The 27,384-nt window shown below is 46.7% G+C and overlaps 1 protein-coding gene across 1 annotated transcript in view; it reads right to left on the bottom strand.

Annotated features, from left to right (window-relative positions):
* Positions 1–27,384, bottom strand: part of LOC119379432 (structural maintenance of chromosomes protein 3) — a 661,154-nt gene that overhangs the window by 617,290 nt on the left and 16,480 nt on the right. The window contains exon 4 of the mRNA XM_049411979.1: positions 21,209–21,348. Within this exon, the coding sequence (XP_049267936.1) occupies positions 21,209–21,348 (140 nt within the window). The remainder of the gene's footprint in view (positions 1–21,208; positions 21,349–27,384) is intronic.

Raw genomic sequence — 27,384 nt, 5'->3', positions numbered from 1 at the left:
GCACGTGTGTACAGTCGACACATCCTGTGACGCCAGGGAATTCGGCCACTTCATAAAAGCCCCGCATAACTTTAGGAAATCCCGCCGGCTGCGGGAAGCGCACCAGCATAGAGTACAAGTGCTTTGCGATGACTACAAGTGCTTTGCGGACGAGATGCCCAGTGACTGTCTGGACTGTTCCAGCGCCGTAAAACCTGAGCGCCATCAGTAGCTGCAACATGGGAGGCACAGGCTGTCCTCGGTTGTCCCTGCTTTCTTGGAGCGGCAACATAGCCAGAAGCTGCCGCATGGTGAACCTGTAGCGAGCGTGGAATTGTTCCTAGTCGTGCAACTCCATCGGATTTCCTCGGTCACGTAAGGTGGGTCGCGGAATCTTCGGCAGGCAATGTACCTCAGAAAATTCTATGTCCATAGCGGGGCAAGCAAACTCAAACGCAGACAACCTCCGCGCGACGTCCATTCGAGAGGCGGCCATGTTGTAATAACGCATCAAGACTGTTTCAAGCTAGCCCCGCAGCAGACTTGAAACTCCTCCTGACTTCGACCGAGCCAAGTCGCCCGCAAGTCGTCCACAAGTTCGAGAACGATTTATGGCGCGCGGCAAAGCTGTCTTGAGTCAAGTACGAGTCAAGTACGAGACAAGTAACATCTCTGCATTCGGGGGTTAGAAACCACACGTAATCTCAGCTACAGCGTACTGCGTTAGAAACTGACGTAATCGCCTAATTCATCCCGTTGCCTTTTGCAAACGAGCACAAAACAGCCATCGTGCAGCAAAGTCGGACGATGGCGCTTACTAGGTTTTATTTGGCCATTAGCATATGCAAATGCATAATATAAATATGTTTCTTGATATGACACAGTTCTAAACGAAAAAAAGAAAAAAGAATGGACAACTCCACGGGGTTGCAACTATTCAAACCTTCGTGACGATGTTGCTGAACATTCTCGCGATGTTTGACAAGCTCCCTTGCACAATTCCACTGTTCGAAAATGTAGGCGTATGAAAGAAGATGCACGTTTCGACATTCAGAGACGACTGAGCAGCTGCAGCACTTGCGAATTTGCCATCGCCCACTACTGAGAGCCACAAACGTGGTACACCGTGTTGTGCGCCATCGCGTTTCAGCAGCCCCCAAGCAAATGCTCGCACCGCGGCGCCTTGGTCAGCCAAACATGGCGGCCCCCTACGAGCGCTGGAAATTCTGGTCTATACTTTCCTTGGCTTTTTTGTCTGTTAGTTCTCATTACAACACATTGTATTTCGCGACTGTCCTTCCGCGTAACAGGAGTACACGGGGGCCTCTATAGGCTGGCTGACGTGGGAGTGCCAACATTAGTTGAAAGCTGCATTTCTCCCGGGTCTGTTAGACCATTTTCATAATCCACGAGCGCGCTTCCTTGCGCTGCATATTTGCCGAACTAAAGGCGAATATGCTGTTGTGCTTCAAGTGGAGACGAGGTCGTAGTTGCACGTGCTGGGGTTTGTCTATTATGTGTGTTTATTTCAATACAGCTGAGTCTACATTTTCTGCGTCATAGCGCAAGCAAGCTGCGCTTGAACACGGTGTTTGCGGAAGTGACTAGACTAACTGCTATGAACTGGGCTAACTGCAATGCAGGAAAGCTAGCTTTACAATCATGAAAAGGGTATATATACGCTATAAGGCGGACATTTGGGCTAGTTGGTATATAGTATAATGAAAAATATTATTAGCTTCCTTGACCCCTTTGTCTTGTTATATATATATATGGATCACTTCTTTCTGTCACCATCATCACGGTGTTAGAAGTACAGGTGGAACGACGCAGCACCGGCGCCGTGCGCTCGCTGCGTCGAACTTCGGTTCCTCCGCGCCGTCACGCGGCGAGGTGGCAGGAGCAGTCAAGAGGCTCACAGCGGCGCGCGCCGGCCTCTCTTCCGACCAAGCCACGGTGACGAAGCAGTTGTCGCCACATTGCTTCCTCGTTTAATTCTTTTTGTGCGATGGCAGGTCATGCTATTCGAGTGAGAAAGCCGTGAAATGGGCAAAAAGTGTTTTGTGCCGCGGTGCAACTCTGTGTACAAGACCTGCACTGAAAAGTCGATTTTTCTGCACCCTGAAATGCGGAACGCCTGTATGTTTGGCGCCATGCGATTCCGCGCAAGGACCGCGTGCTGCAGTCGACTGATTACGTGTGCGAGAAGCACTTCGAGCCGAGGTACATAAAGAAGACGTGGGAAGCAGTGTACAAAGGGCACGTTCTTGTGAGCACATCACGAAAGGCGGCTCTGGCTAATGACGCCGTGCCGACGAAGTATTGAGTTCGTTTTGAGTTCATCGTCTTGAGTTCATCCACGCCGTGAGTTGGCCCGTTTTTTTTTTAACACCTACGTGCGTTTGCAGTCTTTCTCTCTCTGTGCGAAAGCTACGCTTGTTAACAATGAGAATATATGGGGTTTTACGTGCTGAAACCACGTTATGATTATGAGGGACGCCGTAGCAGAGCTCCGCAAATTTCGGCAATGTGGTGTTATTTAACATGCACTGACATCGTAGAGTACACGGGTCTCTAGCACGCCGCCTCCATCAAAATGCGACCGCCGCGGCTGGGATCGAACTAGGGAACTTCGGTCAGCAGCCGAGTACCGTAACCGGTGTACCATCGCGGTTGACTGGCTACGCTCGTAAAGACTCCGCACACCGCGATCGACGTGTTCCTTGAAAGACGAAGTAGTAACGCTGTCTTCGGGTGACTATGCGAGACATAAACAGTGAAATATATTCCTCAGTTGGCAAGAGAGAAGAATCGGAAACATATATCCACCATTCATAATGTCTCCCCTTCTCGCAGTGCCAAACCAGGATGCTTTTTCATATCCTTCGTCGGTGCCTCAAACTTAGCTGCTGGCATTCGCTAAAATTCAGTATTTTATGCACGACCAGCTAAACAGTCGTATTCGTGACACATTTTTTTATCCGCGATCAACGACCGCAAATTACTTCGAATGTTCGCGACAGCAAAGACACTGTGCATTTTCTGTTGTAATACTACGGCTAATGCGGTATTTTTTCTAACTATCTAAACTATACTTCTACAAATAGAACTAATTTTTGTCATATTTCAGCGTGACGTCACTGTCATATCTTTAATTGTCCGAATGAGGAAAGCATATGTTGAATTTGCCACCGCCAACCTTCGCGGTGGCAAATTCAACATATTCAACAGGTAGCGGCTGTATCGTCCAAATTTCGATTTATTCGAAGCTATTATTTATTTATTTATTTTTGCGCTCGTTATAGCGCGAACGCACAGTTTTTTTATTCATTTCGAGGGGCGGTCGCGGCTCCGAAGCGACCACGCCTGATACCGCTCTTGAGCCACCAGTAGTGTAGCGCCATCTAGGGCCCTGTGAACAAGACGCCACAAACCGCGGACAAAAGTTCGCCGCTTCCGGAGGCGCCGTCGGTCCACCTATAATACTTCTAACACCGTGACCATCATCATACTTCATCACTATTTTTCCCCCGTTGCATTTTCCCCAGCGCAGTGTAGGAGGCCCGGGCTAACTAGCTCAGGCCACTCTCCTTGCCTTCTAATATATTTTCTCTTTCATTCATTGGTAAACAATTTTCTTCTATTTGCTCAGGAGTAAAATGTAACGGCAATAAGAACCAGTCAAGAAATAAACAACGCATATTACAATGTGGCACCTCTTGGACCACTGGAGCTGCAGTTAAACAAGTATGGTGCAGTTAAACGAGAAAAAAACAACAAATAAAACCCGAGAGTTACATACTAATATTATGTGGGGTTTTACATCCCAAAACCAAAATATGATTATGAGGGACGTCGAAATGGAGGGCTCCGGAAATTTTGGCAATCTGGAGTTCTTTAACGTTCACTACATTGCACAGTACAGTACACGGGCCGCCTCTACCATTCTGCCTCCACCAAAATGCGACCGCCGCGGCCGGGTTCGAACCTGCTTCCTTAGAGTCAGCAGCCAAGCGCCGTAACCATTGAGCCACCATGGTGGACCTGACAGTTAAATAACATACCCAAGAAAGTTGCCATAGATACTGCAGGCGAAGAAAATCGCTAGTTTATCAAAGTCAAGGAGAGCTGAGTTTGTGCGATAAAACACAAAACAGCGCGGAGCCGAAAATGAACACAAATAAAATTAGCACGTCTGAAATCTAAAGGAAACAACAAACTTCGCTGTTGAGCATTGGCGCACCACCTTGCTGCTTTCCTTCAATAAAGCCATAGTGCTGAAAACACAGGGACCAAGGAAGAGGTCCTGCGAAGAGGACCCAGCTTTTTGAACGAATACGGATTAACAACAGTCCAACATTTCGAAACATAAAAATAGCTTATGTAATTGAACAGCGACCTGATTTTCTAGATAAGTTACACAAACGATCTTGGCTATGTAGCGAGATACCGATAACTTATCCGAAGAGGTGAATTCGTGCCTTCGGGAACGGGGTCTTCAACACTGTAATTTTGCTCATGGCCATTTTTTTTTTGGAGGATGACTCTTTGGCACATTAATAAAGTGGGTGAGAAGCAGGTGATGTCTAAAGAGTTTCCATCGCTGGCTTCGAGTAATGCTTACCACATGTATCACACATCGCAGTTGTCGTTTCTTAATCTTCCGTGAACAACGTCCACACCATGCTCCTCTTGCAATTGCTCGCCATTATGACATGACAAAGGAAGCAGTGTACACGCCAAAATGTAATAATAACGCAATATAGCAAGCATCACATGCGCTTTGCCGACAGTTAACCAGCACACGATATAAGGGGGGTGAGAGGAGGTGAATGCAGTAGGCTGTGAGCGATAAGCAGCGGTCAAGTGCATCTCTGCCTCATAGGGGCGGGGCCGCCTCCTGCCAGGGCTTGAAGCCTTGGCCAGGGCTTGGAGGTAGACGCTGTAGGCGACGGAGACCATGGCGAGTTCATTTCTGCCTCTATTGGCCGCGAGATCGAGCGGAACCCCCCCCCCCCCCCGAAAATTTTCAATATTGCATGTGTATACACGCACACATACAAACGCAAACACGAACACACATGAAGTATGGTTGAACCCCCCGAAGAAATTTTTTGGCTACGCACCTGGCTGGTATACAAATGAACAAGAAGTAAACACTTAAGTAGTTCAGTCGTGCTACAGCAGTGCGTAGTACATAGAACACAAGCCCAACACGTACAGAGAAAACAACCAAAAGCGTCATAAAGTGCATAAGCGCGGACTATCTCCAGGGCAAGCATCCCTTTCATCGGCAGATTGCGCTTCTCTCACTAGTAATAGCAACGTTGGATGATCCTCGTGCATCGATTCAACAATGAAGAGCGTATATATTACCAGTAAGCTGCAATCAACGCATTTTATTCGCCGAGAATTGGCTCAAACCGCTCACAACGAAGCGCCGATGTGTGTATTTGTATACGCGCCGCCGACGGCCTCTCCACACTAACGCGGCGACGGTGCTGTCATCTATAGGTCGATCTCGCGGCCAATAGGACAGGGCCGCCGCCGACTTTGGGCTCGTTCTGCTAGCGTACAAATATGCGCTGTAGTGAAAAAGAGTAGCTGCGCTCAACTTCTGCGTCTCGGCATCGCTCGCCTCGCACTCATGCACACCGGCCAAGGGGCGGTGTTGGGGGGTGGGGGTGTTGCCGTAATCGATTAATCGAAGTTTTAATCGATTAATTCGATTAACTGAAAGGCAGAAATTGATTACGATTAATCGATTAACGGTGCAGTTTAATCGATTAATCGTTCATCAATTTTACCATCCTTACTGGGTGAGTCATAAGGAAGGCGGGGGAAAAAAATGAAAAAAAAAAGGAACAAAAACGAGGAGTTGGGGGGGGGGGGAGGGTACACGTTTCACTGAATGATTGTAAGTGGAAGCATTTGGCCTATTAACAATAGTACGTTCAAGATTCCTAGAAGAAGGGCTTAACTCTCATTGGTTTTCGTTGTGTATGTACCATACCGAATAGATTCAAGAGCCCCCTTAGAAACGTTAATACCTGCTGGCTGGAGTGTATTGAACTCACTTGTGAATAAGGTATGACTGTATATTTTCTGTCTCTTGGGGACCGGAAGTTTGACTGAAGTATGTAAAATTTGAGATCGTCGAAGTTGTGACCCGGTACATTAAAATACTGTGCCACTGCTTTGGGTAACTTCTTCGCCGTGTCCGTGCGATGCCCGTTTAATCTAACATTAACAGGCTCAGTGATGGAAGTGACATTTTGCTTTTTGGAGCAGATTCTGGAGCAGAAAAAATGCTCATTTGGAGCAGCTATTGGTGTTTTCGGAGCAGATGGCAAAATATTCTAAACCACTCCTGGAGTATAAAGCACCATTAATGCGTTCCATAAATATCAATATTTGGTATTAAACATTGCACATACAATAATCACTGCAAATTGCAAGGAACAAATAATTACGCAGATGGATGGTCATTGAATACTAAGTAAGATGAGCTATATATAGTTAAAATACCAGCGTTTGCGGCATAAGTGATATAAAAGCAATAAATTTGAGCACCAAATTATAAAAGTAACCACATTCACATATAACTGCCGCCAAAGCAGCAGTTTACAATTGGTACAAGATCAAAGCAATCTATTATTTTCAGATTTCACCAAAATAGCCTGCATTGAAATTTAAAAAAAAAGCGGAATGAGCTATACACTTCGAATGCCAGTTCTTGTGGCATAAATGAGGCTTATCTGATAAAGCGATAAATGCAAACAGCCACACATGACAGTTGTCACAGAAGCAGTTAGTAATCAGTCTGATATCAAACTAATCTGACAGACTTGTCAGGCACAAACATAAAGCTAAATCAGATATATATCGTGCCAGAGTACTTGTGGCATTGTCAATATGATACTATGCAGCTAGTATAAAACCAGCACACTATCATACTAGGATGATAGTATACAGCTTGTTTTTGGTTTCGTCAAAGTCCTTCAATGCTTTTCTGGTCACGAAACTCCGCACACAGTTTCATACAGGGACAGAGGCGGCCGCTAGGGTCGCCGCGATCAACGCGGGGGCATTCGTGCGCACGCGCTGCGCTCAGCTGAATGCTGTGCCGGTTCGAGGCAATGGTTTAACCTGCACCAAACCGCAATATTTCAACTACCACTCATACTTCACCTGACATACGATGTGTTAGTCAGATATGCGTGTAAAAAACTTACTTTCGAGGTTTTTTTTTTTTTTTTTTGAAAACAAGGCTGCGATGGATACAGTCGTTCCGACGCAGCAATATTTCTTCCAGCGAGGTTCCTTACTTCAGGCAGTGGAGCACGAGAGTATTCAGGCACAGGATATTTACCTAGACTTGTGACACTGCACAAGCCTTACAACCCACCAACTAGCAAACTGAAGTCTCGTAGCGGGAGTTGAGCCAGCGCCGATCGCGCTATTTGCAATCAGGCCGTCTACGCCGCGGGAGTTTAACACGACCACATTACAAAAAAGAAAAGCTCTACATTCCTGTGTTTACAGTTTATAAAAGCTAACTTCACTCCGCTGCAGCCTACCTTACGGAGCTTCGGCAACAATTGAAATCGGGCAACGAGGACCTTGTGAAAGCTTCGTCACTCGAGTGACGAAGCTTTCCCAAGGTATAACGTCCATGTGCCACGTGAACACCACCTCCTGACCTATAGCCTTAACTGCGAGTTTGTAACCACGTTTTGTCCATTTTCTACGAGTAACTTTGACAATTTCATGTTACGTGGGCATTGCACGAGCGAAAGTATGTCTCACTTAACACTGTGCAGCATCGCAAAGGCACTCAGGTATCTCCAATCTTCGCGCTCGTGGCACCTACACAAATCACAACGTGCATTACTTTAACAGCTTAGATGGACTACGTCTGCACCGCGTGACGCAACGATTTTGTTAATGCAGACTACACAGGGGAGACTTAACTGAAACGAAACCGCGTTTCGCTAATCTAAAGAAAATAAGCACATCTGTTCGCAAGCAGAGCTCTCTTGCGTTTTCGAATTATTCAGAACGTGGAAAACGTAACACGGGGCAAAATACCCAAAAAAGTGTCACGCTGAGGAAACACCAACGCCCATTGCATCCACACTTCACTATAATTGCTTTTCAATGCACATGTTTGAGAACATCCCACTGTCGAGACACTAATTTACATTAAACAAAGCAAGAATGCTACAATTGAAAGAGAAAGATAGAAAAGCTTTTATTGGAAAAATACCTCAGAAAACAAAAAGCTGCGAGCGACAGTTTCCTAGCGCAGGGAAACTCTCTGCACGGCCAGTACATGGAGGGAGCAAGCTAACGCAAAAAGCAAGCAAACTCTGAAGTACAATATACAAATTAAAAAGAAATTAGCTTAATTGACATTCAGTCAATAAAAACAGAAAAAAACGCCTTTTTTAACAACGGCAAACAAGGAAACAATGCAAAGCATTTAATAAGCTGGAAAGAACCTAAAGCATGTCTTACATCTTGGACGTGTCTTACATCTTGGACATGTCTTACATCTTGGACGAGAACAAGGTGTTATGTGGGCAGTAGAATGAGGGTTTACTTTTGCATGCACTAACATGTCCTTAAAATTCCTATTGCGGCGATACACGACCTTTGGTACTCCGGGAAACGCTTTTCTAAGGCGCTCGTTGCTTGCCAGTATTGGTAATACTTGCGGAGGATATTATTTATGTTTGGTAGCGCATTTGAGTATCTGGTTATAAATGCTGGCGGCTGGTTGGGCTGTGCTACGGGGGCCCTTTGAGCTAGTGATGATTTCTTATCTAGTTGACATGCTTCGTTGTAGACCTTGTTTAGAGCATCTTGCGGGTAATTTCTTTTAACTAATGTTTCCTTTAGGTCGCTTAAGTGGTGAACGTAGTCACCGTGGTCGCCACAGATCCTTCTTATCCACCTCGCCTGTCCTACAAATATCCCTCGTTTGCAGTGTCGCGGGTGATGACTAGTGTAATCTAGGTATCGCCGGCTGTCGGTTTTCTGTAAAGCGTCGTGTTTAATTTTCCTGCTTCACTAGATACCGTCGTGTCTAGGAAGTTAATTTCACTTGAAGAATGGTGCATGGTGAAGTTAATACTAAAGTGAAACTTGTTACAGTGGTCAATGAATGCGTTTAGTGTACTTACGCCAGTAACACCAGTAACAGAACCCACACAACAAGCAGAGGCAACAAATTCCCGCACTTCCCTAACAGAGACATCTGCGAACGCTAGCAGACAAACAGCTACAGAAACAGGCATCGGGTCAGACCTCACCACTAACACAAAGAGCAGTAAGAAAACACCCCCTGAAAACGTTGTGCCCCGAAAGTCTGCCTGACTCCAACAGAAATGACTAACAAACACCAAGGACAGGAAAGGCAACCGCAAATCTCCGTCTTTTCTCCAATCCCGTAAACTCGCCGCAAAACAAACTACAGAATGCATTTGAAGAAGTACTCCAGCTACATTAAAGAAAATTCCGAAAGGTCTTAAAATTAAGGTCAGATGTGCCCTTGGTAACCTACCATCTGAACTATTGGCGAAACGGAACAGCATTTTAGAAAGCGCGTCTTTGTGATTAATAGCTATTTTAAAAGAACATTGCGGAAATCAACTTGCTTTAATAACCAACCAACTTAATAGCGTTAAACTATCTGAAGAGGAAACTGAAGAACTTGCCCAGTTTGCAGAACGTAGAAAAGATAAATTGCTGATCGAGGAAAATGACAAAAAAATCATGCTACGAACTCTGCCCTGAATAACTCGATGAACACGGTAGGAAGCTCCGCAATGTCAGCCCAACACGCAGAACACCGTAGCGAAGTGGTAGGCATATCACAAAGCTTAAGTCCAGTCGATATAGATCTGCTCAAGCGCGGCCTTACATTTTGTCCCACAAACAATGCAGTGAACGAGTACGAGCTCCACAAAGATATAACTGAGTTTTCAAGACGTTTGCGCATCAAGGAATTCTTTTTGATAAGGCAGATACGAAAGACGTAAGCAATGACTCTTTGCGTCCGCCAAGCACTTGGACACCAGGTATGAAAGAATGGCAAGTTAGATCAATATATAAAACTACTCTCAAGGGAAGTTCTGAGCACAGCTAACGGAGTCTAAAGCCGAAGAACTTAACTTATGCAGAACACTTGGTCTTGAAGCAACTTTCAAACAGAGAGGACATTGTTATAAAACCAGCGGACAAGGGTGGTAGCATAGTAATCTGGCCTATAAAAAAATATAAAAACAAAGCTATCAGACAACTCAGCAACAACACGCACTATTGAACATAAGCATCGGACCCAACTCAAGAATATAGTAATAGCATACAACATACGATCACGGATGTTCTAGCCAGGGAATTAATCACACACACTGAGCACCGGTTCCTGATGCCAAAAAACAAGCAAGCAGGCCGCTTCTACCTTCTTCCGAAGATTCATAAGGTGTCCATAGATGAACTGCTTATCGCACAAATCCCGCAGGCCTATAGTATCTAACAATAATACACCTACTGAGTCGCTGTCAACATTTCTAAATCATCATTTATCTAAAATACCATCTAACCTACCGTCTTTTGTTCAAGATACACCTCATTTCCTTCGAATAATAGATTCTACTAACGAAACACACTCTCGGATTAGGCCATTCTGGTAACATTAGATGTCTGCTCCTTGTATACGAATATACCTATCGCTGAAGGGATTGAAGCGGTCTCAAAATTACTCGTAGAAAGCAAGCAAGCACATAATGCTGAAGTTTACCTACCGTTACTGAAACTAGTCCTGACGCCAAATTATTTTGAATTTGATTCGTCCTACTACCTGCAAACTTTAGGCACTAGTATGGGAACCCCTTTTGCGCCAACATTTTTATGGGACAGTTAGAATCAGAGCTGTTGGAGTCATGTCCAGTGAAGCCTTCCACCAATCTCCGTTACATAGACGACATATTTATCATATGGGAACATGGCGTAAGTACACTAAACGCATTCATTGACCACTGTAACAAGTTTTACTCTGGTATTAAATTCACCATGCACCATTCTTCGAGTGAAATTAACTTCCTAGACACGATGGTATCTATTGAAGCAGGAAAATTAAAGACAACGCTTTACAGAAAACGAACAGACAGCCAGCAATACCTAGATTACACTAGTCATCACCCGCGACACTGCAAACAAGGGATATTTGTAGGACAGGCGAGGTTTATAAGAAGGATCTGTAGCGACGACAGCGACTACGTTCACCACTTCAGCAACCTAAAGGAAACATTACTTAAAAGAAATTACCCGCAAGATGCTCTAAACAAGGTCTACAACGAAGCATGTCAACTAGATAGGAAATCATCACCAGCTCAAAGGGCCCCCGTAGCACAGCCCAACCAGCCGCCAGCATTTATGACCAAATACTCAAATGCGCTACCAACCAAAAATAAATAATATCCTCCGTAAGTATTACCCAATACTGGAAAAGCAACAAGCGCCTTAGAAAAGTGTTTCCCGGAGTACCAATGGTCAAGTATCGCCGCAATAGGAATTTTAAGGACATGTTAGTGCATGCAAAAGTAAACCCTCAATCTACAGCTTGTTCTTGTCCAAGATGTAAGACATGTAAACACCTTCAAGATGACATTATAGTTAAAATTACCGGAAGTGATTACGTCCATCATATAAAACCTAGTTTTACCTGCACTAGTTCAAACGTTATCTACATGATCGAATGTTCATTTATTTATTTATTTATTTATTTATTTATTTATTTATTACAATACTGCCGGTCTGATCTTCAGACCTTAGGCAGAAGTGGGTACAAGTAAATAAAAAATAAATAATTACAATAAACACATATGAGGCATTGCGGCAATATTATATATATATATATATATATATATATATATATAACAACAAACTCATACAAGCAAAGCAGCAACATATTGAAATAACTAGTGAAAACATGGATGCAAAAAATATATAGAAAAACTGAGTGTCAGGCAAAGACATTTGGAAAAGAAAAGCGTCAGGGTTCATGTAAAACTACGTCAGAGGTATTTATTATGGATTGAAGGGCCTGTAGATACGATGATAGCGACTGACATTCCACCACAGTTGAGGGGAGGGAATTCCAATTGGTTGCTGTTCTCGGGAAAAAAAAAAGACTGGAACATGTTGGTGTGACTACAAAACTCTGCTACTTTTTAGTATGATGGCACCGAGTAGACCACCGGTGAGCGTCTTTTAGATATGTATCCTTTTTGATACCTAGCTGTCCATGATAAAGGAGATAAAAAGAGTTTCATTCGCTTGCGGTATCGACGAATTGCTAATTTCGCTAGCTCAGCAGTTTCTAGAAGAGATGTTGCTGATGCCTCCCAGCTATACTTGTTAAAGATAAACCTAACTGATTTCCTCTGTATTCCTCTGTCAACTGATTTCCTCTGTAAAAACGGTACATTGGCGAAACGGGACAGCCTGTTAATGTTAGATTAAACAGGCATCACGCGGACACGGCGAAGAAGTTACCCAAAGCAGTGGCACAGTATTTTAATGTAGCGGGTCACAACATGGACGATCTCAAACTCTACATACTTCAGTCAAACTTCCGGTCCCCAAGAGACAGAAAATATACAGAGTCATACCTTATTCACAAGTTCAATACACTCCAGCCAGCAGGTATTAACGTTTCTAAGGGGGCTCTTGAATCTATTCGGTATGGTACATACACATGGAAAACCAATGAGAGTTAAGCCCTTCTTTTAGGAATTTCGAACGTGCTATTGTTAAACTGCCACGTGCTTCCACTGACAATCATTCAGCGAAACGTGTACCCGCCCCTCTCTCCCGCCCCTCCCATTTTTGTTCCTTTTTTTTCCTTTTTTCCCCCCACCTTCTTTATGACTCACCCAGTTCGTCAGGGCGGCCTCTCCCCCCTCCCCCCTTTGGCAGATGCCCTCCCCTTCTCCCTTGTGGTGGAGAGGGCATCAGTTCCAGCCTTGAAGAAGACAAGTCCACTTGTCGAAACGTCGGCTCGAGCACCCAGCCCCTGTTTATGGATTTTTTCACTGGAGAAGCATGTTGCATCTACATTCAAGCATATGAATAATTATTATGGGGCTTTTATGAAGAACTAGAAGTATTTCGATTTATTTCAAGTCCCACGGATAAAGTCATCTCAGTATATTATTCCATATTTCACTTGATAATGCAAATATAAGGGCGTCATGCACTTGTGTTCTGGAATAACCACTTCAGAGATTTTTTTCGACACTAGGAAATAAACAGACTAGATCTAAATACATCTATGTGGTTATCAGCAGAAGTGGTAGACAAATGCCGCGACATACAACATTGACTGAATGAGACACTCTCGCTAATGCATTCCCTCCCCTAAGACAACTCAAAGGCGAAAGCCAGGTTCTTTTTCTCCTCCATTGTATTGCTGGGCGCAGCATATCACTGAGCTAGGTTCAGAAAGCACTCCTTTCCCTCTCTCTGTGCTGTAGCAAGAACATTCTCGCAGTGTTTTCCAGACTATCGTTTGCGCATGCGCCGGTTTGCCTGGACTATCGAGCTTTCGCGAAAGTGTCGGAAAGGGTCTTTCTCGGGGGACTGCATGATATAACCAACTTCATTTTCCTTTCACAGCGAAGCTGTGTATGGCTAGGACATGGACAAAACCCCTAGTGCCCTCTAGGAAGCAGTGCAAAATATAATGCATATTGAAGGTTAACAGCTTTGTGGTCAAAACGCTGGCCTTACAGCTAACAGCTTCACTGGTCGTCCAGCTTATAGAGTGGCTCCTCATCTTTTAACAGCAAAGCTGTTTAGCAAATTGTTCGTTGTCCGAAGAACCAAACTATCATCATCATGAACGGGTATGTGCCACAGAAATTGGGCAAATCCCACTACTCACCAATGGTCCACTAAAAATGAAGAGGGCCACAGTTAGCCCAACAACAAATGGCTGCGAAGCGACGACGGCAAACAGAAGATCCTGAGTACGTACGAGAGAATACTAGGTAACGGGAAAGGCAGTGGTGGCTGCAGGAAGACCCCGAAGCGATGGAAGGCCTACATCAACGATGACGTGCCCGTAATATGCGAAAGGGGTGAACGCTTGGTTTCAGCACGAGTTTCTGTCTCTGGAGTTTGAACATCCATGTCGTCCATAACTCTCTGTTGTTTAATTCGAACCTCTCTGCGCTGAGCATCAACGTAGAAATAAACCTAGCATCATCAAACTAAAACCTAGCAACAACCTTGAAACAACCCAGAAACAACCTGCACCACCTAGATAAGGCCTAGAAACAACCTGAAGCAACCAGATTAGTCTTCATAATTGTCCAGTTTCACTGTTTTAAGCCTTGCGCGACTTAGTGCAAGCTTCGCGAATTTTATTTTTATTGTGATAGCTATTATACTGACACTTTCAACAGGTTTTTAGCCTTGCCATTGCCGTCATTTTCAGTACAAAGTCGAAATCGATAACATCACCCTGCGCATGATAACATTTCCCCACGTATCGTATGTTCTACCCACGACTAAAAGCTCGCAAGCGCTTGCAACGAACGCAGATGAAGCGGAGATGAAACGAGCCGGCCGTCTCAGTCTCACAGAGGGCGCATGCGATAACATCACCCCTCGCGCAAAGCCTGCCGTCGATTGCTTATCAAGCAGAGAGGAAACGCCCCGTCAGTCTTTCGTAAAAAGCACGAAGGGACGGGATACACGAGAAGTGTGTGCGTGAAGGGGGAGGGGGCGCGGTCGCTGGCGCTATCTCGACAGGCGTCAGGAGACTGGTCGTAAACTTGCTGTGCTCTACGCTTACTTCGTGTTTACAGAACTTAAAGCACGAAAACCACTTCGGTCCCTGGAGCGGCCGTATTCCCTTAAACCAGCGGTTTGTTGAGGTACGAGAGATCGCATACAAAAGAGTTGGCTGCTAGCGTTACCTTGTATATCAACACAATTTGTTGCTATCGTATTCACTGCTTCGCTTTTAAGCGAAACTGATTTTTTTTTTTTTAACCGTCAATTATTGACCCTAGAAAGCGAGGGGCGGACGTGTAACATAGTGTAGCTGCTTCACAATCGGCCATCCGGCGCAAGAGTTATCAGCGACGGGCCCAAAGCTGCGCATATTAAAACAGCATTGCGGCTGCTCCAACCAGGAGGCACACTTTTATTGATGAGAGGAATTAAAAAAAAAAGCTATACATTCAAATTGGGGCCCTAACGCTCACGAGATCGAAATGACAGGGTCTTTTAGGGGGTACTTACCGTAAGAGCGAGAACAAACCCACATGTGCTTGAGGAAGGAAATTACGAAAAAGCTCTTCTGGCTGAAGATCCATGGATAAAGTATATTTGAGGAAAAGCGTTAACGCTTTCCCACAGTTCACGTGCTCTTCCATGGACATGAAGCACAGAAAATTCGATACTGTTCCATATATCTGTCACTAGTCTTCCCAGATTTCATTCCGGTATGTCCAGAAACAGAAGAGACAGACATTTTAGCAGCGCGCATGTAGTTATTACTGAACATTGCTTTAATTACGCGCAGTGCGACGCCTGAAAAGAGCTGTCAGCAGCGCTTCTGGAACAAACGGCGTCCGCCGATTAATCGCCGAAACACTTTCTCACAACCGATTGGCCAACGCCTGCCCTAGAGGAGGCATTGGCGTCACGAGCCCCTGCGGAGGGCGGGTTTTGTCGTCAAGCCAACACACAGCGAAAGCTGCGTCGGCACCGAGCATGGAACAATGGCTTATTCGGGACACACGTGTGAGCGCTGTTTATCCAGCGGAATAATTCTTAGTTCGTGGTTGTGACTGGCGGCACCAAAATCAACCTGCATATGTTTTGAAACGCCGGCGATGCAATGCCGGTGATAGACGCCCCCAAACCCGAGTGTTTGGCACAGTTTGGGGCACTTTACCTCGATATTATCAGGATGGCGCAGTTGGTGCAGGAGTGGAATCACTGCGTTCCCACCAGCTCGCACCACTACGAGCCATGGGACGCTCTTCTTTTTCCCTGGCAGATTAGCCACGAGTGGCGTGGCGCTACAACCCCAAAATGGAAAACTAGCGTGGGTCACCAGCGATACGACGTAAACGCAGTGCGGGCAACAATGCAACATGGCCCAAGTCTCGCATAATTTTAATTTCGCCATGTGCGGCGTTCCATGTGTTACACCCAATGCCACGTGCATTTGTATTCTGCCGTTCGTATCCTGGAGAACGACTGACGCATAGAGTAATTGTCTAAGCCAGTGCGCTGCGGAGCGAGGGGTCGCAGGTTCAAATCCCCGGTCAAGCACTTCCAAATGTTTTTCTTCTGAATTATTTTTATTTGTGGCTTTTACAGGGATGCAACAGCCGAAATAGGATTTGGAGCAATTTTTGGAGCAGCAAAATGTTGCTTTTGGAGCACAAAAATCCAAATTTGTAGCAGGTTACGAAAAAAAAACCTGCATTTTTTAGCCTGAAATTCCAAATTTGGAGCAGTATAACAAAGAAGGCTTATTTTTAGAAAAGAAAACAAAAATATGTAAAAACCATTCAACATCACCTAATTCGTGCACAGTGCACGTGAACACTGCTATTTCAATATAAGCAGTGTGTTGAGCCACCCCACAGTGCGAACAATGACTAAGTCCACATTAGCATTTGCAGGACCTTTTGAATAATTCGACAGGCACTGGAAATGCTTATGCGGACCTGCGAACCTGGCAACCTGGAAATTTGGGAGATTCGTAAAGCAGGAGCAAGTGGGGGTAGTAAAAAAAGAAAACTGGCATACGCTTTTGTCTACTGTTTCTCAAGGCCGCAGAAACGCCATACACAGCAGCTCCAAATGATTGCCAATAATTTTGTAGACGTCAGCGATCATACTAGTACTCGTAATTACACGGCGCGTGCAAGAATGAGTAGTTAAGGAACAAAAATGTGCTGCGTGTCTGACAGCTAGTACTAATAGCCCCTTCTAAATCTCAGTATGCTTTTCCGCAGGACACCAATGTACTGCGGCAAAAGTGGCTTAAAAAGCGTTCTGCAGAACTGTCTTTTTCTATTGCGATAGCAACTATACGGACACTCTCGACAAGTTTTTGCCATCACCTCCAGTATAAAGTCCAAATTTATAACATATCCCTGTACATAGTATGTTCTACCACGGGTAAAAGCGCGCGAATGCGGGCGACGAACGCGGCTGAAGCAGCAGATATCAAACGAGCCAGTCCATCTCCATTGCTCGGAGGGCGTATGCGATAACACCACTCCGCTCGGGAAGCCTGCCATCAAAGCATAGAGGAAACGCCCCGCCCGTCTTGAACAAGCATGAAAAGACGCAAGAGGGGGGCGGGGGGGGCTGTCGCTTGAGTAGCAACTTTGATTCTAAGGCCGTGATCGCTGGCGTGCGCGCTATCTCGGCAGCCATCAGCAGGCGGCTCGTATATCCTGCTACGTGCTGCGCTCTCAATGCGAAGACACAGTGCAGAAAGAGCATCTTTCCCTGGAGCGGCCGTATTTTCTTACACCAACGTTTTGTAGAGTTACGAGAGATCGGATACAAAAGAGTTTGCTGCCAGCCTCACTTCGTATAACATTACAATTTGTTGCTATCGCATTCAATGCTTCGTCCTTGCGGTGAAACTGAGTTTTTTTTTTCTTTCGCAAGGGGTTAGGGTTAGGGTCTGCGTGTCTGTATTGGATGACGATGCCCATACTGCAGATGACCAACACGGCCTCCATCTCTTGCTCAAATTTGCACAAATGAGAAAATTTTAAGCTGGTCGGGCATTTTGGTGCAACGTGGCGCAATTTTAACCAATTTCACGGTTTTGGCTCAGCTTGGCGCAAAATTAAGGAATTGTATCAAATTGGAGCAATTGGCGCAGCTGTTGCATCCCTGCTTTTATTTATATATATATACATTACATATACAGGACATGACTGCGACGGCAACGGCTAAAATCCGCAGGAGTGTCCATATAATTGCTAGCACAATAAAACTGCACTCAGTTGTCTGTCAGCGCTCGTGTGATTCTCTTCTTGCGTCCAGTTTTCATGTCGTTTTTTTTTCCTTCAAAGTAATACCTCACTGCAGTGACACTCCCACTGCAAATGCGTGTATATGGTACAGCAACCGTCAAGTGACGACTGACCTTTGTAGGCAATGCGCTGCAAGCACATAGCTAAACACGACTGTTTAAACATGGCGGCAGATGCTGCATTTCAAAGAAGCTTTGCTGGCTTTCATTTAGAAGCATATTGCTGTGCAAACGCGCACACAAGCAGTGGGGAAAGTCTGATGAGTTGTTCACTTTCCCACAATGTTCCCTGCTTCAAAAAGCTCCTTGGTATCATGTTTAAACTGGATAAGGTATCTTTGGTATCACCCTTGTGCACTATCGCAAAGTTCTGCGAAAAAGCCAGAACTTTCCTGCACTTTGGTAAAAAGAATGAAAAAGCCTTGTAGTGGGTACTCTAGGTAAGTTACCACAGTATATGGCAATATGTACAGTCAGCCACAAAAGTTTGCGGACCGCGCGAGCACGTGCCAAACTGTCTGTCCGCGCCACCTAGCAGTGCGTCATCTACCATTGACCGCACTGCTGGGCCGGAAACAGGTCTTGTTATTCACTGGTATAGCAGTTTTCTACTGCCGCGCAGAACACTGTTAGTTCTGGTTTTCATGCAAAGCCCTTGTCAGCGGTATGGGTGTCAGACTTTTGGATAGCAGAATTGAAGCTACCATGGCGCGCTTCGAACGGTGTGTCGTTTGGTAGGTTTCACTTTGTGAGAAAGACAGACTGATAACAGTTTTTCTGATAGACTGCTCTCAAGGCAGAAGCACGTAGCCACGGCTGCCGAAGAGCGTAGAGTTAAAAAGTGAAAAATGGACAAAATTCGTGGCCAGTGGAAAAATAGCCAGGCCATCGAATAAGGGTGAAATGTGTCTTGGGTGTAGCGCTGCTGTCGATCGCCGCTTACGTAGCAGAAATGTTGCGAAGAGGCTCTTGGCCCTGCTCTCACGTGGTCCGTAAACTTTTGTGGTTGACTGTATCAATAATGCTGGTATCGATAATGGAACATGTCACAAGACAGAAATTTGCACTTGACGGCTATTGCACAGCTATGCTACATTCCCTTTGGGAACGTATTTTATACTGCACACACAGCGAGACACCTGGTGAGTGTACTGGCAGGCCTCCAGAGCTATTTCAGAAGTGGCTGCAGTGATTTGACCTCTTAAGGGAAATAAAAAGGCATGCATTCACTTTTTTGACAATACTGCAGTCGCTAGGGGGTCCAGACATTGGGTGTGCTGCCAGTGTGGTGCGAACTTACTGTACTGTGATCAGTGGAAGCCCACTGATACTTCTGAATACAGTCGAACACGGATATATCGAATTCACACGTATCAAATTTTCGGCTATATCGAACTTGTAAGTTATCCCCTTGAAAATCCTCTGTATAAGTATAGAAATTCGCACGTTTATATCGAACGATATTTTTACCCGCCATCGGATATATCGAACACCACGCGAGCTGGAAGGCGTGTGTCGGCACTCGCTGCGCCCCGCGACCTTCGCGGCACCGCGCCTCCGTCGACACCCGATACGCTCGAAAAACATGAGGGCAAGAGGGCTCAGACTGTACTCCTGTTGGGCGCATTCTCCAACTTGCGGAACGGGGTTTTTTTTCTTTTTTTTTTTTCTCCCTCTCTTTCTCATGCTTTCTCCGCATTACAGTCAGCTCGGAGAACAGGAACGAAGTAGCCGGCGGCCTACTCCTTTCGCCTTTTTTTGTTGTTCTTGGTGTTTTGTGAGTTTTAATCAGCCAACCACAGCCTGCGCCCTTCGTATTTGCTCAGCCAACCACAGCTCGCGCCTTTCGTACATCGCTACTGCCCTCGCAGGTAGCCCGGGTAGCCATCGCCGCCATCGCGACAGATCGCGAGCGCTTTGTTGGCGGAGTCCACTTCCGTAGTTGTTGCATACCACCGCGTTCCTCTTTTGCATACGTGCTGTGCGAGTTGTGCAAAGGCGCTGCGGACTGCTTGAATTTTCGACTTCTCATGCAGCAATGGCCAGCGTCAAGAAGCGCAAGAACCTTGACTTTGCGACGATGTTGAAAGCCATACAGCGTGTTGAGGCGGGCGAAAAAGGTTCGGCAGTTGCGGACGACATCGAGATACCACAGAGCACGCTGAGCACCTTGTTGAAGAACAAGGCAGATATCAAGGTAAAGGTGGCAGAGCAGCGAACGTCAGGAGCCTGTCGTGTGCGCGCTCCTGCCCACAGGAAAGTAGAACAAGCACTCTCTGCCTGGTTCTTGAACAGGCACTCTATGCATGGGATCGAGCTGAAGGTTGACCCGCTGGGTGCCATTCAAATGATGACGAACGCCTGGCAAGACGTGAAGACGGACACGGTGGCCAACTGCTTCCGGAAGGCAGGCTTCGTGACGGCGGAACCTGCGGAAACCGGTGAAGACTGCGACGACGAGCGCACAGACGACGCGTTTCGCGAGTTGTCGTCCCTCTTCACAGCTGCCGTATCACCCGAAGTGTCTGCGGACGATTTCGTGGAAGCGGACTGCAATGTTCAGGTTGTTGCGAGCCTCGCTGACGAGGACATTGTAGCTGCGGTCGCAGGGACCCAAAATGCCAAGGCTGACAGCTCAAGTGGCGACGAAGATCGTCCGGACAAACGGTGGCTGCACACAAGTACTCCACCGCTGAAGTGGCGGCAGCGTTCGGCTTGATTCACCGTTGCTGCGGCGACATGGAGGGAACCGGGCTGTCACACCTGGACAGCGAGGCCAGCGTCTTCAACTTCATTTCGAAGACAAAGAAGCAGGCCAAGATAAGCTATTTTTTTTTCACGCAAATAAAACATTCTGTTGCATCATGTGTGCGGAATTGCCATTCTTGAATGCGCCGATTGTAGGTGATCGTCCACCACTGGTAAGGTCTTGGGACCTGTATTTTTTATATCGAATTTTTCATATATCGAACTAATTCGCAATCCCCTTCAAGTTCGATATATCCGTGTTCGACTGTACAAACACACCAAAGTATGATCCCTAGCCTCACCAATCTAAGAAAACCTAGAAAGGCATGTCATAATGTTAGCACAACCATGAACAAAGCAGTTATTGTGAAGAAAGAAGAGACATACTGGCAGACGATTGTCACTGTTGTCAAATATGATTTCAACGAAGGCATTAAGCACACGTGGTCCAGTGCCTTCATGCAGAAGTGCTTGCCGCTGCTCTGGGCGTAGATGGGAGAACTCATCGCTCAGCACAAATTGGATAGCTGCAAAGAAAATGCAATGCTTGGCACAACCACTTCTCTATAGACTAGTCTATATAACGTGAAATCAATCCATCTGGTCGCAAGGAGCCATAATGAAAAAACACAAGAAATGCCAACCAAAATAAAAAGACGGCTTCTATACAGGAGCCTTTTATGTGAACAAGGCTTCCATACCGAAACATCTTAAAGGGGTGGTGCCACCAAATTTGTGGCTTGCGCGTTCTTTGCTGTAAGCGTTTCCTATAGCTCCAGGAAGCATGATGCACGCACGAAGATTCATGTATTCTCGCTAAATAATTTAACATCGCCTTTTGATTTGGACAACTTTCAGTTTCGGTTTCTGGGCGCCGAGGTTGGGCAGTGACGTAGAAGTGTAGGAGGCGTAGTCACGTGACCACACAAGGCTGTGACGCAGCACATAGCCAGGAAGCGATCGAAACTCGGCGAGTGATGCAGCAACCGATACTTTGCCGGTACTATACACCTTTTCAAATTCTCACGCCAGGGGGGCGCCATATTGAAATGCGCGCCGCCTAACGTGCAAGATTGGCGAAATCGCCATCTTGGGCTGCGCGTACTCGAACCGGCGCGCTATTCATTGGTGTGAGATCTCTGCTAAAGCCTGTGTTTGCTGATTTTTCGTTTCTTTAGACTGTTTTGTTTGATATCGTCGCTGCCACTGACCGATTCGTCGCTGTCTGAACCGTTCAGTGGCGCGCACTCGCGCTTGCAACACAAGAATGAGCTCCGCGTCTGCGAACGGCAGTGCTTCCTCGTCTGTACCAGTAGCAGCAAGCGTATAGCAGAAGGTCGATCACGGCGTGAAGTGCTAATAATCGGTAACTAGAATGTTCTTGCGGCTGTCTACCGATTTCCTTTATTGGCGTACTAAACGTCTACGGATCATTCATCAGTTTCAACCTCCGCGCATACTCGTTCGCGGCGCGTAAGTTTGTCAGCTGTAAACTGTAAACACTGCACAATCCTTCTTCTTCACAGATACCTTGACCTACATTCACCCCAACGACGTCGAAGACTAGGTCGAGGACACGTGTGAGTGGCCAGGAATACGGCGAGTGAACATTGTTAATATATCGTTGAAGCGAATGCATGGGGTCTTTGCCAGGTGTACAACTAACTACGAGGCACTGGAGTCGCACAACTACGTGCAGTATGGCTGGGTGCAGGGGCGTAGCCACGTTAGGGCACACCCGGGCCCGTGCCCCCCCCCCCCCGAAATTTTTTTTTGCCATAGCATACAGAGCAGAAAATGACACTCGACCACATCTGCCTGCTCGTCCCCACTACAGATCAAGGAGGTGCCCCCCCCCCCCCCACCCCCGAAAAAAATTTCTGCCTACGCCCCTGGCTGGGTGGGTCAGTCACTGGAGCACAATGTGAAGGAAAAAGTCGTGCTGGTGAAGGGGAATGTGACACCGTCGCTCCGTCGCAAGCCGTGAACAGTAGGCCCCATCGCGCGTGGGTTGCCGCGAGGCCCTCCGGTGAAGTACAGCGCGCGCAGGCTGCACATGCGTAACCGGACAAGGCGGAGTTTGTAGCCGTGTCGGGCGCTGTGTTATAGACGATATAAAGTACGAATCCGTAACATTCTTACGAGTTACTAGGTGAGTCATCAGTGGCTTGCGTACCCTCCTATCCAGGGTGCTGCACGGGAACGTTGTTCTCGTCGGTTTTCTTGCCGCCAACGAAATACCGGGAAGAGAGGCGTATGGCGACACGCGAAAGTTCTTCCGATTTACTGAAGCCACCCACTGCTGCCGCAATTCAGGCGACGAATTAAAACGATGCAGCGCGAACATGCGACACTTGCACTCATCGCGTGGCGTACTGTGCTGCGGACACACGATTGCACCTAAAATATTGCTCTTCTGCTGCTTGTTCGTTCACTCGTACACGACACAGTGATGGCCAGATGACTTGCTGTGCGAATGCAGTAAATTTTCTGCCATGGTAGTCACTTCGTATCGGAGAAGGGCGCACAACACAGTCACACAAACGCGTACCAAAGCAACACAAACACGGCAGTGGCGCAGCCCAAAGCAGGATGGCAACACTGAGAACATACCCTCTACCCCTGCAGCTGACTGGTTCGAGGCTGCTCCTGTGAAAAGGTCTATAGTGAACTAGAATATATTCTAGTTCATTACAGCCGGTACGTACGTTGCGGAAGTGGCGGAGGTCTGGTGGTCACTCACGTTACTACAGCAGATTTGGTGTGACGTCACTATAATTTTCGTTGCCCATCCTACAGATCTACGTCAGTGTTGGCGCGCTAGCGATGGGTTTCGATCGGGAGAATGAGCATTTAGGTACATTTTGAAAGTGAATTAAAATATATTCTAAGCGATTGCTGTGTCCGACCCTTCATGTGGAATGTCCTTGCATACAGAGCAAACCCACAACAGGCTTGTTATAGCCTCGAAATTTGATGGCACCACCCCTTTAACAAAATACGTTACTGGGCTAGTTGGTCCATAAGCGCCTGACCTGTGTTCCTTCTTAATCCCGTTCGGTTTTACGTTATCCAATTTTGCAGACCGAAACATCTTGAAAATTTTAAAACTTCATTTTGATTGGCACTACTTGTTTTCCTTTTCTCTATAAAACATACTGACAACTATGGTTCACATCCCAAAGCACAAGCACAAGTGGCAAGGCCAACCAATACATGCACCTGACATGTTTTGTTACCCTACAGCACCAGTGATGACTGAAGCCATTTTAGCGCAGCTTCGGAAGCAGCTAAAACTCCCCTTTAGAGCAGCATACATATCAGGCCTTTGGAGCAATGTACCAGTCCCACATTTTCAAACTCAAATATTGATATATCTAAGCTGAAGCAGTTGTTTACCATGTTTAACACAGTTGATATATGCACACACTCATGTATGTCTATTAATATTATTCCAGAAGATGATTATGATATATGGTATTTTATGGCACAAGAGTGCCAAAGGCCGGTCTGGAGACTTCTTGTAAAGTTCCTTGACAGTCCGCACCATCTGCTCGACTTCGCCATTGGACTGCGGGTACCTGGGACTGCTGGTGACATGGGAGAAGCTGTAGCTCAGGGAGAAGGCACAGAACTCTGCCAACGAAAATTGAGGTCCACTGTCGCTGATGAAGATCTCCCGGATCCCATGCCTTACGAAGACACCTTTGGTGGTAGAGATCACCGCTGTCGACGTTGTGCAGAGGAAGAGCATTTCTGGGTAGCGAGAGTAGTAATCGGTGAGAAGGTAGTCTGCTCCTTCGTGATGAAAAACGTCCACCCCAACTCGCTCCCAGGGGTGGCTAGGCGTCATTGTAGGAAACAATGGCTCTGCTCGCTGGACCCTCGTGGTGGCGCCGTTGGGACTAAAGCCCCTCTACCCTTGGAAAGTACAGCTTTCTCTTGATCTACGCTGCTTCCTCCTCTCCCCGCCTCTGATTGTGCGCGCCCTTTTTTTCTCTGTATTTTGTTCCCTCCGCCTCTCGGCGCCATACTGGAAGCTCCAATGTGCAATGTGCTGTGTGTTCGCCGCATGCGAAGTGCACGAAATGTGAAGTGCACGCGTGCGTCTCACTCGTTTTGTCGCGATGCCGGGTTGCTGTGCGTTTGGCTGCCATAACCGTTGGGCACGTTGGTTCATTCTGGAATAGATTTGAGCGCAGATGGACGAAACACAAGAAGACGACTACACGGGCACTCGTGCAGTCTTCTCTTCTTGTGTCTCGTCCGTTTGTGCTCAAATCTATTCCGTAACACCCAAGAGAAAAAGCTTTTTGCCATTCTGCACGGAAAAGAGAAAGAAGGTTATCGTGAAGTCTGGCTCCACAGAAAATAAGCCAACTTCAAGGCGAGATCGGCGCGGCTTTGTGAGGTAAGTGCTCATGTGTTTTTGACCGGTGTCTTGCTTTGCCGTGCAACATATGTGGTGTACTACTTCCTCAAACTGTCACGCAATATTTTGTGTAATTTGTCATGCACCAAGACAGTCACTTGATCGGCAAGTAACTTTTGTGGCAAGGAAGGGCCTCTAGCATTTCGCCTCTATAGAAATGAGACTGCCCCAGTAGGGACCAAGCACGCAACCGCGTCATCAGCCGAGCGCCGAAACCGCTACATCACCGTGGCAGGCAGGCCGAGAAGTAACGTATGTGAAAGGGACACTAAAGGCAAATAACAATTTATGTCAGAGTGAAAGCTTAATGTATGACAACGTCTAAAACGGCAGTATTATCAACAGCAGTGCCCTACTTACCGAGAAATTAAGCTAAATGTATCACATGATGAGCGCCACGAGTGGGACATTTTTGAAGTGATCCCGATGACGTATGAGAGTCTGCCTACAATAAATCACTAGTAATCAAACCAGCAGCAATAAAAAAAGAACCTTCCTGCATCAAAAGACGTAATAAAATGCTGTTTGTTCGTTTCCATTTGATTCATGGAAAGAGAGAACCTCTCTGGCATTGCCATGGGGAACGGCGCGCGTGGTTCAAAGGTTCCGTTTTCACCGAACTGCACTTCGCCCGGCGCCTTGCTTCGCTCACGCGGTCGCATCTCAGTGGTAGTTTCGGTATCGCGTACTGCCGCGTGCGTTTTGCGCACTCGTGAAAGTCGCTCTGACAGAAAGTTCGACAAAATGCCGCATGCATGTGATACTTCCGGGTGCCCGAATGGTGCACAACGCCAGTGCTGCAGCAAGGAAACCGATGTGTCTTTTCACTGGGTGCTGCGGAATGAACCCTTACGCTCAAAGTCTCGTCAAGTTCTCCGCCCACATCCATTGCGGCAATTGCGGCAAGCTTCGATGGCTTCGATGGCCGTTGTTGCTGCTGTGGGTCCCGCTACTTTCACTCTGCTGCTACTAGTGTCTGCGGCCGCGCAGTAAAGGCGGGCAACATTGGGCACGGCAGCAGTGACGTATGAAAGTCTGACTTCAGGCGGGTGATTTGAAGTGCGCTAACGCGATGCGGACCACTAAAAACGTGATTTTATTCCAAAATAAGCACTTCCTTGGCATAAACGTAGCACTACAAGGTTTCTGGACCGCTATTTCAACAGTCAACGTCGACTTAATATTTGCCTTTAGTGTCCCTTTAAATGTCATGAAGTTCTGATCAAGCACCTCCATGGCATTGCAGGCATTGCTGCAGTTATATACAATAGGAATATTTTATACGCTTTGCAACTATTCCTTCCCAAACGGCGTGGCTTGACACCATAGCTGCCATGTAAATATTTCTTACCGATGCAACAAATAGCACGCCATGTTTACACAACTTCATTTCAACCTTTTTTATGTAAACCCAGTTATCGATATCCGCGCCGATACACGGGGAAACGCTGCGCTCCAAAAAGAAGTGTAAACGACGTGCAATTCGTTACGAATTGTGCATGGCTTGCAGCAGCTCTTCTGGCGCGCTGTATCATGAAGAGAATCAGATGGTGTGCACCACACCAGCTGAGAGAATGAATGCAGAAATGAAGAGTGAATTATAACACACAGCCATATGCGAGGCACGGCACGCGGCCAAGGCTGGACTGAAGAGGCAGTGGCTGATGTGGCATTGGCGGCGCGCAACCGGCCTGAAAGCTTCACGCGTCCATGTGGCACGTTCGAGGGGGCGCCGCTGTCGCACGCGAAAGACGTGCAGAAGAGGAGGCAGTGGAGGGGAGAGCAGATGGCGGTACTTTTACGAAGTAGAGGGGCTTTAGTTGAGACAGTTCTCTACCATGGTCTTTATCTGACTCCCCATGGTCAGCCACCAGACAGCCCCCCTCGCAATGGCACAGCAACGGTTCACTCTGAGGTGTCCATCGTGGATGAGGGACAGGACGTGCTTCCACCACTGGGCGTCCCCCTCAGAGGAGAAGACAGTCACCAATAGTGAGTTCCGCACGATCACCCCAAAACTGAGCAATGCGTACAGACAGATTCTCCTTCCGAAGCCACCCTTGCTTGCAGTATGACTTGAGCTGAGTGCACTCCCAATCTACAGCCTGGTGAGCTCGGAAGTCGTCAAGCA

This window comes from Rhipicephalus sanguineus, chromosome 1 (genome assembly GCF_013339695.2).
Source record: "Rhipicephalus sanguineus isolate Rsan-2018 chromosome 1, BIME_Rsan_1.4, whole genome shotgun sequence".
Lineage (NCBI taxonomy): Eukaryota > Metazoa > Arthropoda > Arachnida > Ixodida > Ixodidae > Rhipicephalus > Rhipicephalus sanguineus.
The sequence above is the reverse complement of the archived record's forward strand: the minus strand, read 5'-3'. Positions and strand labels throughout refer to the sequence as shown.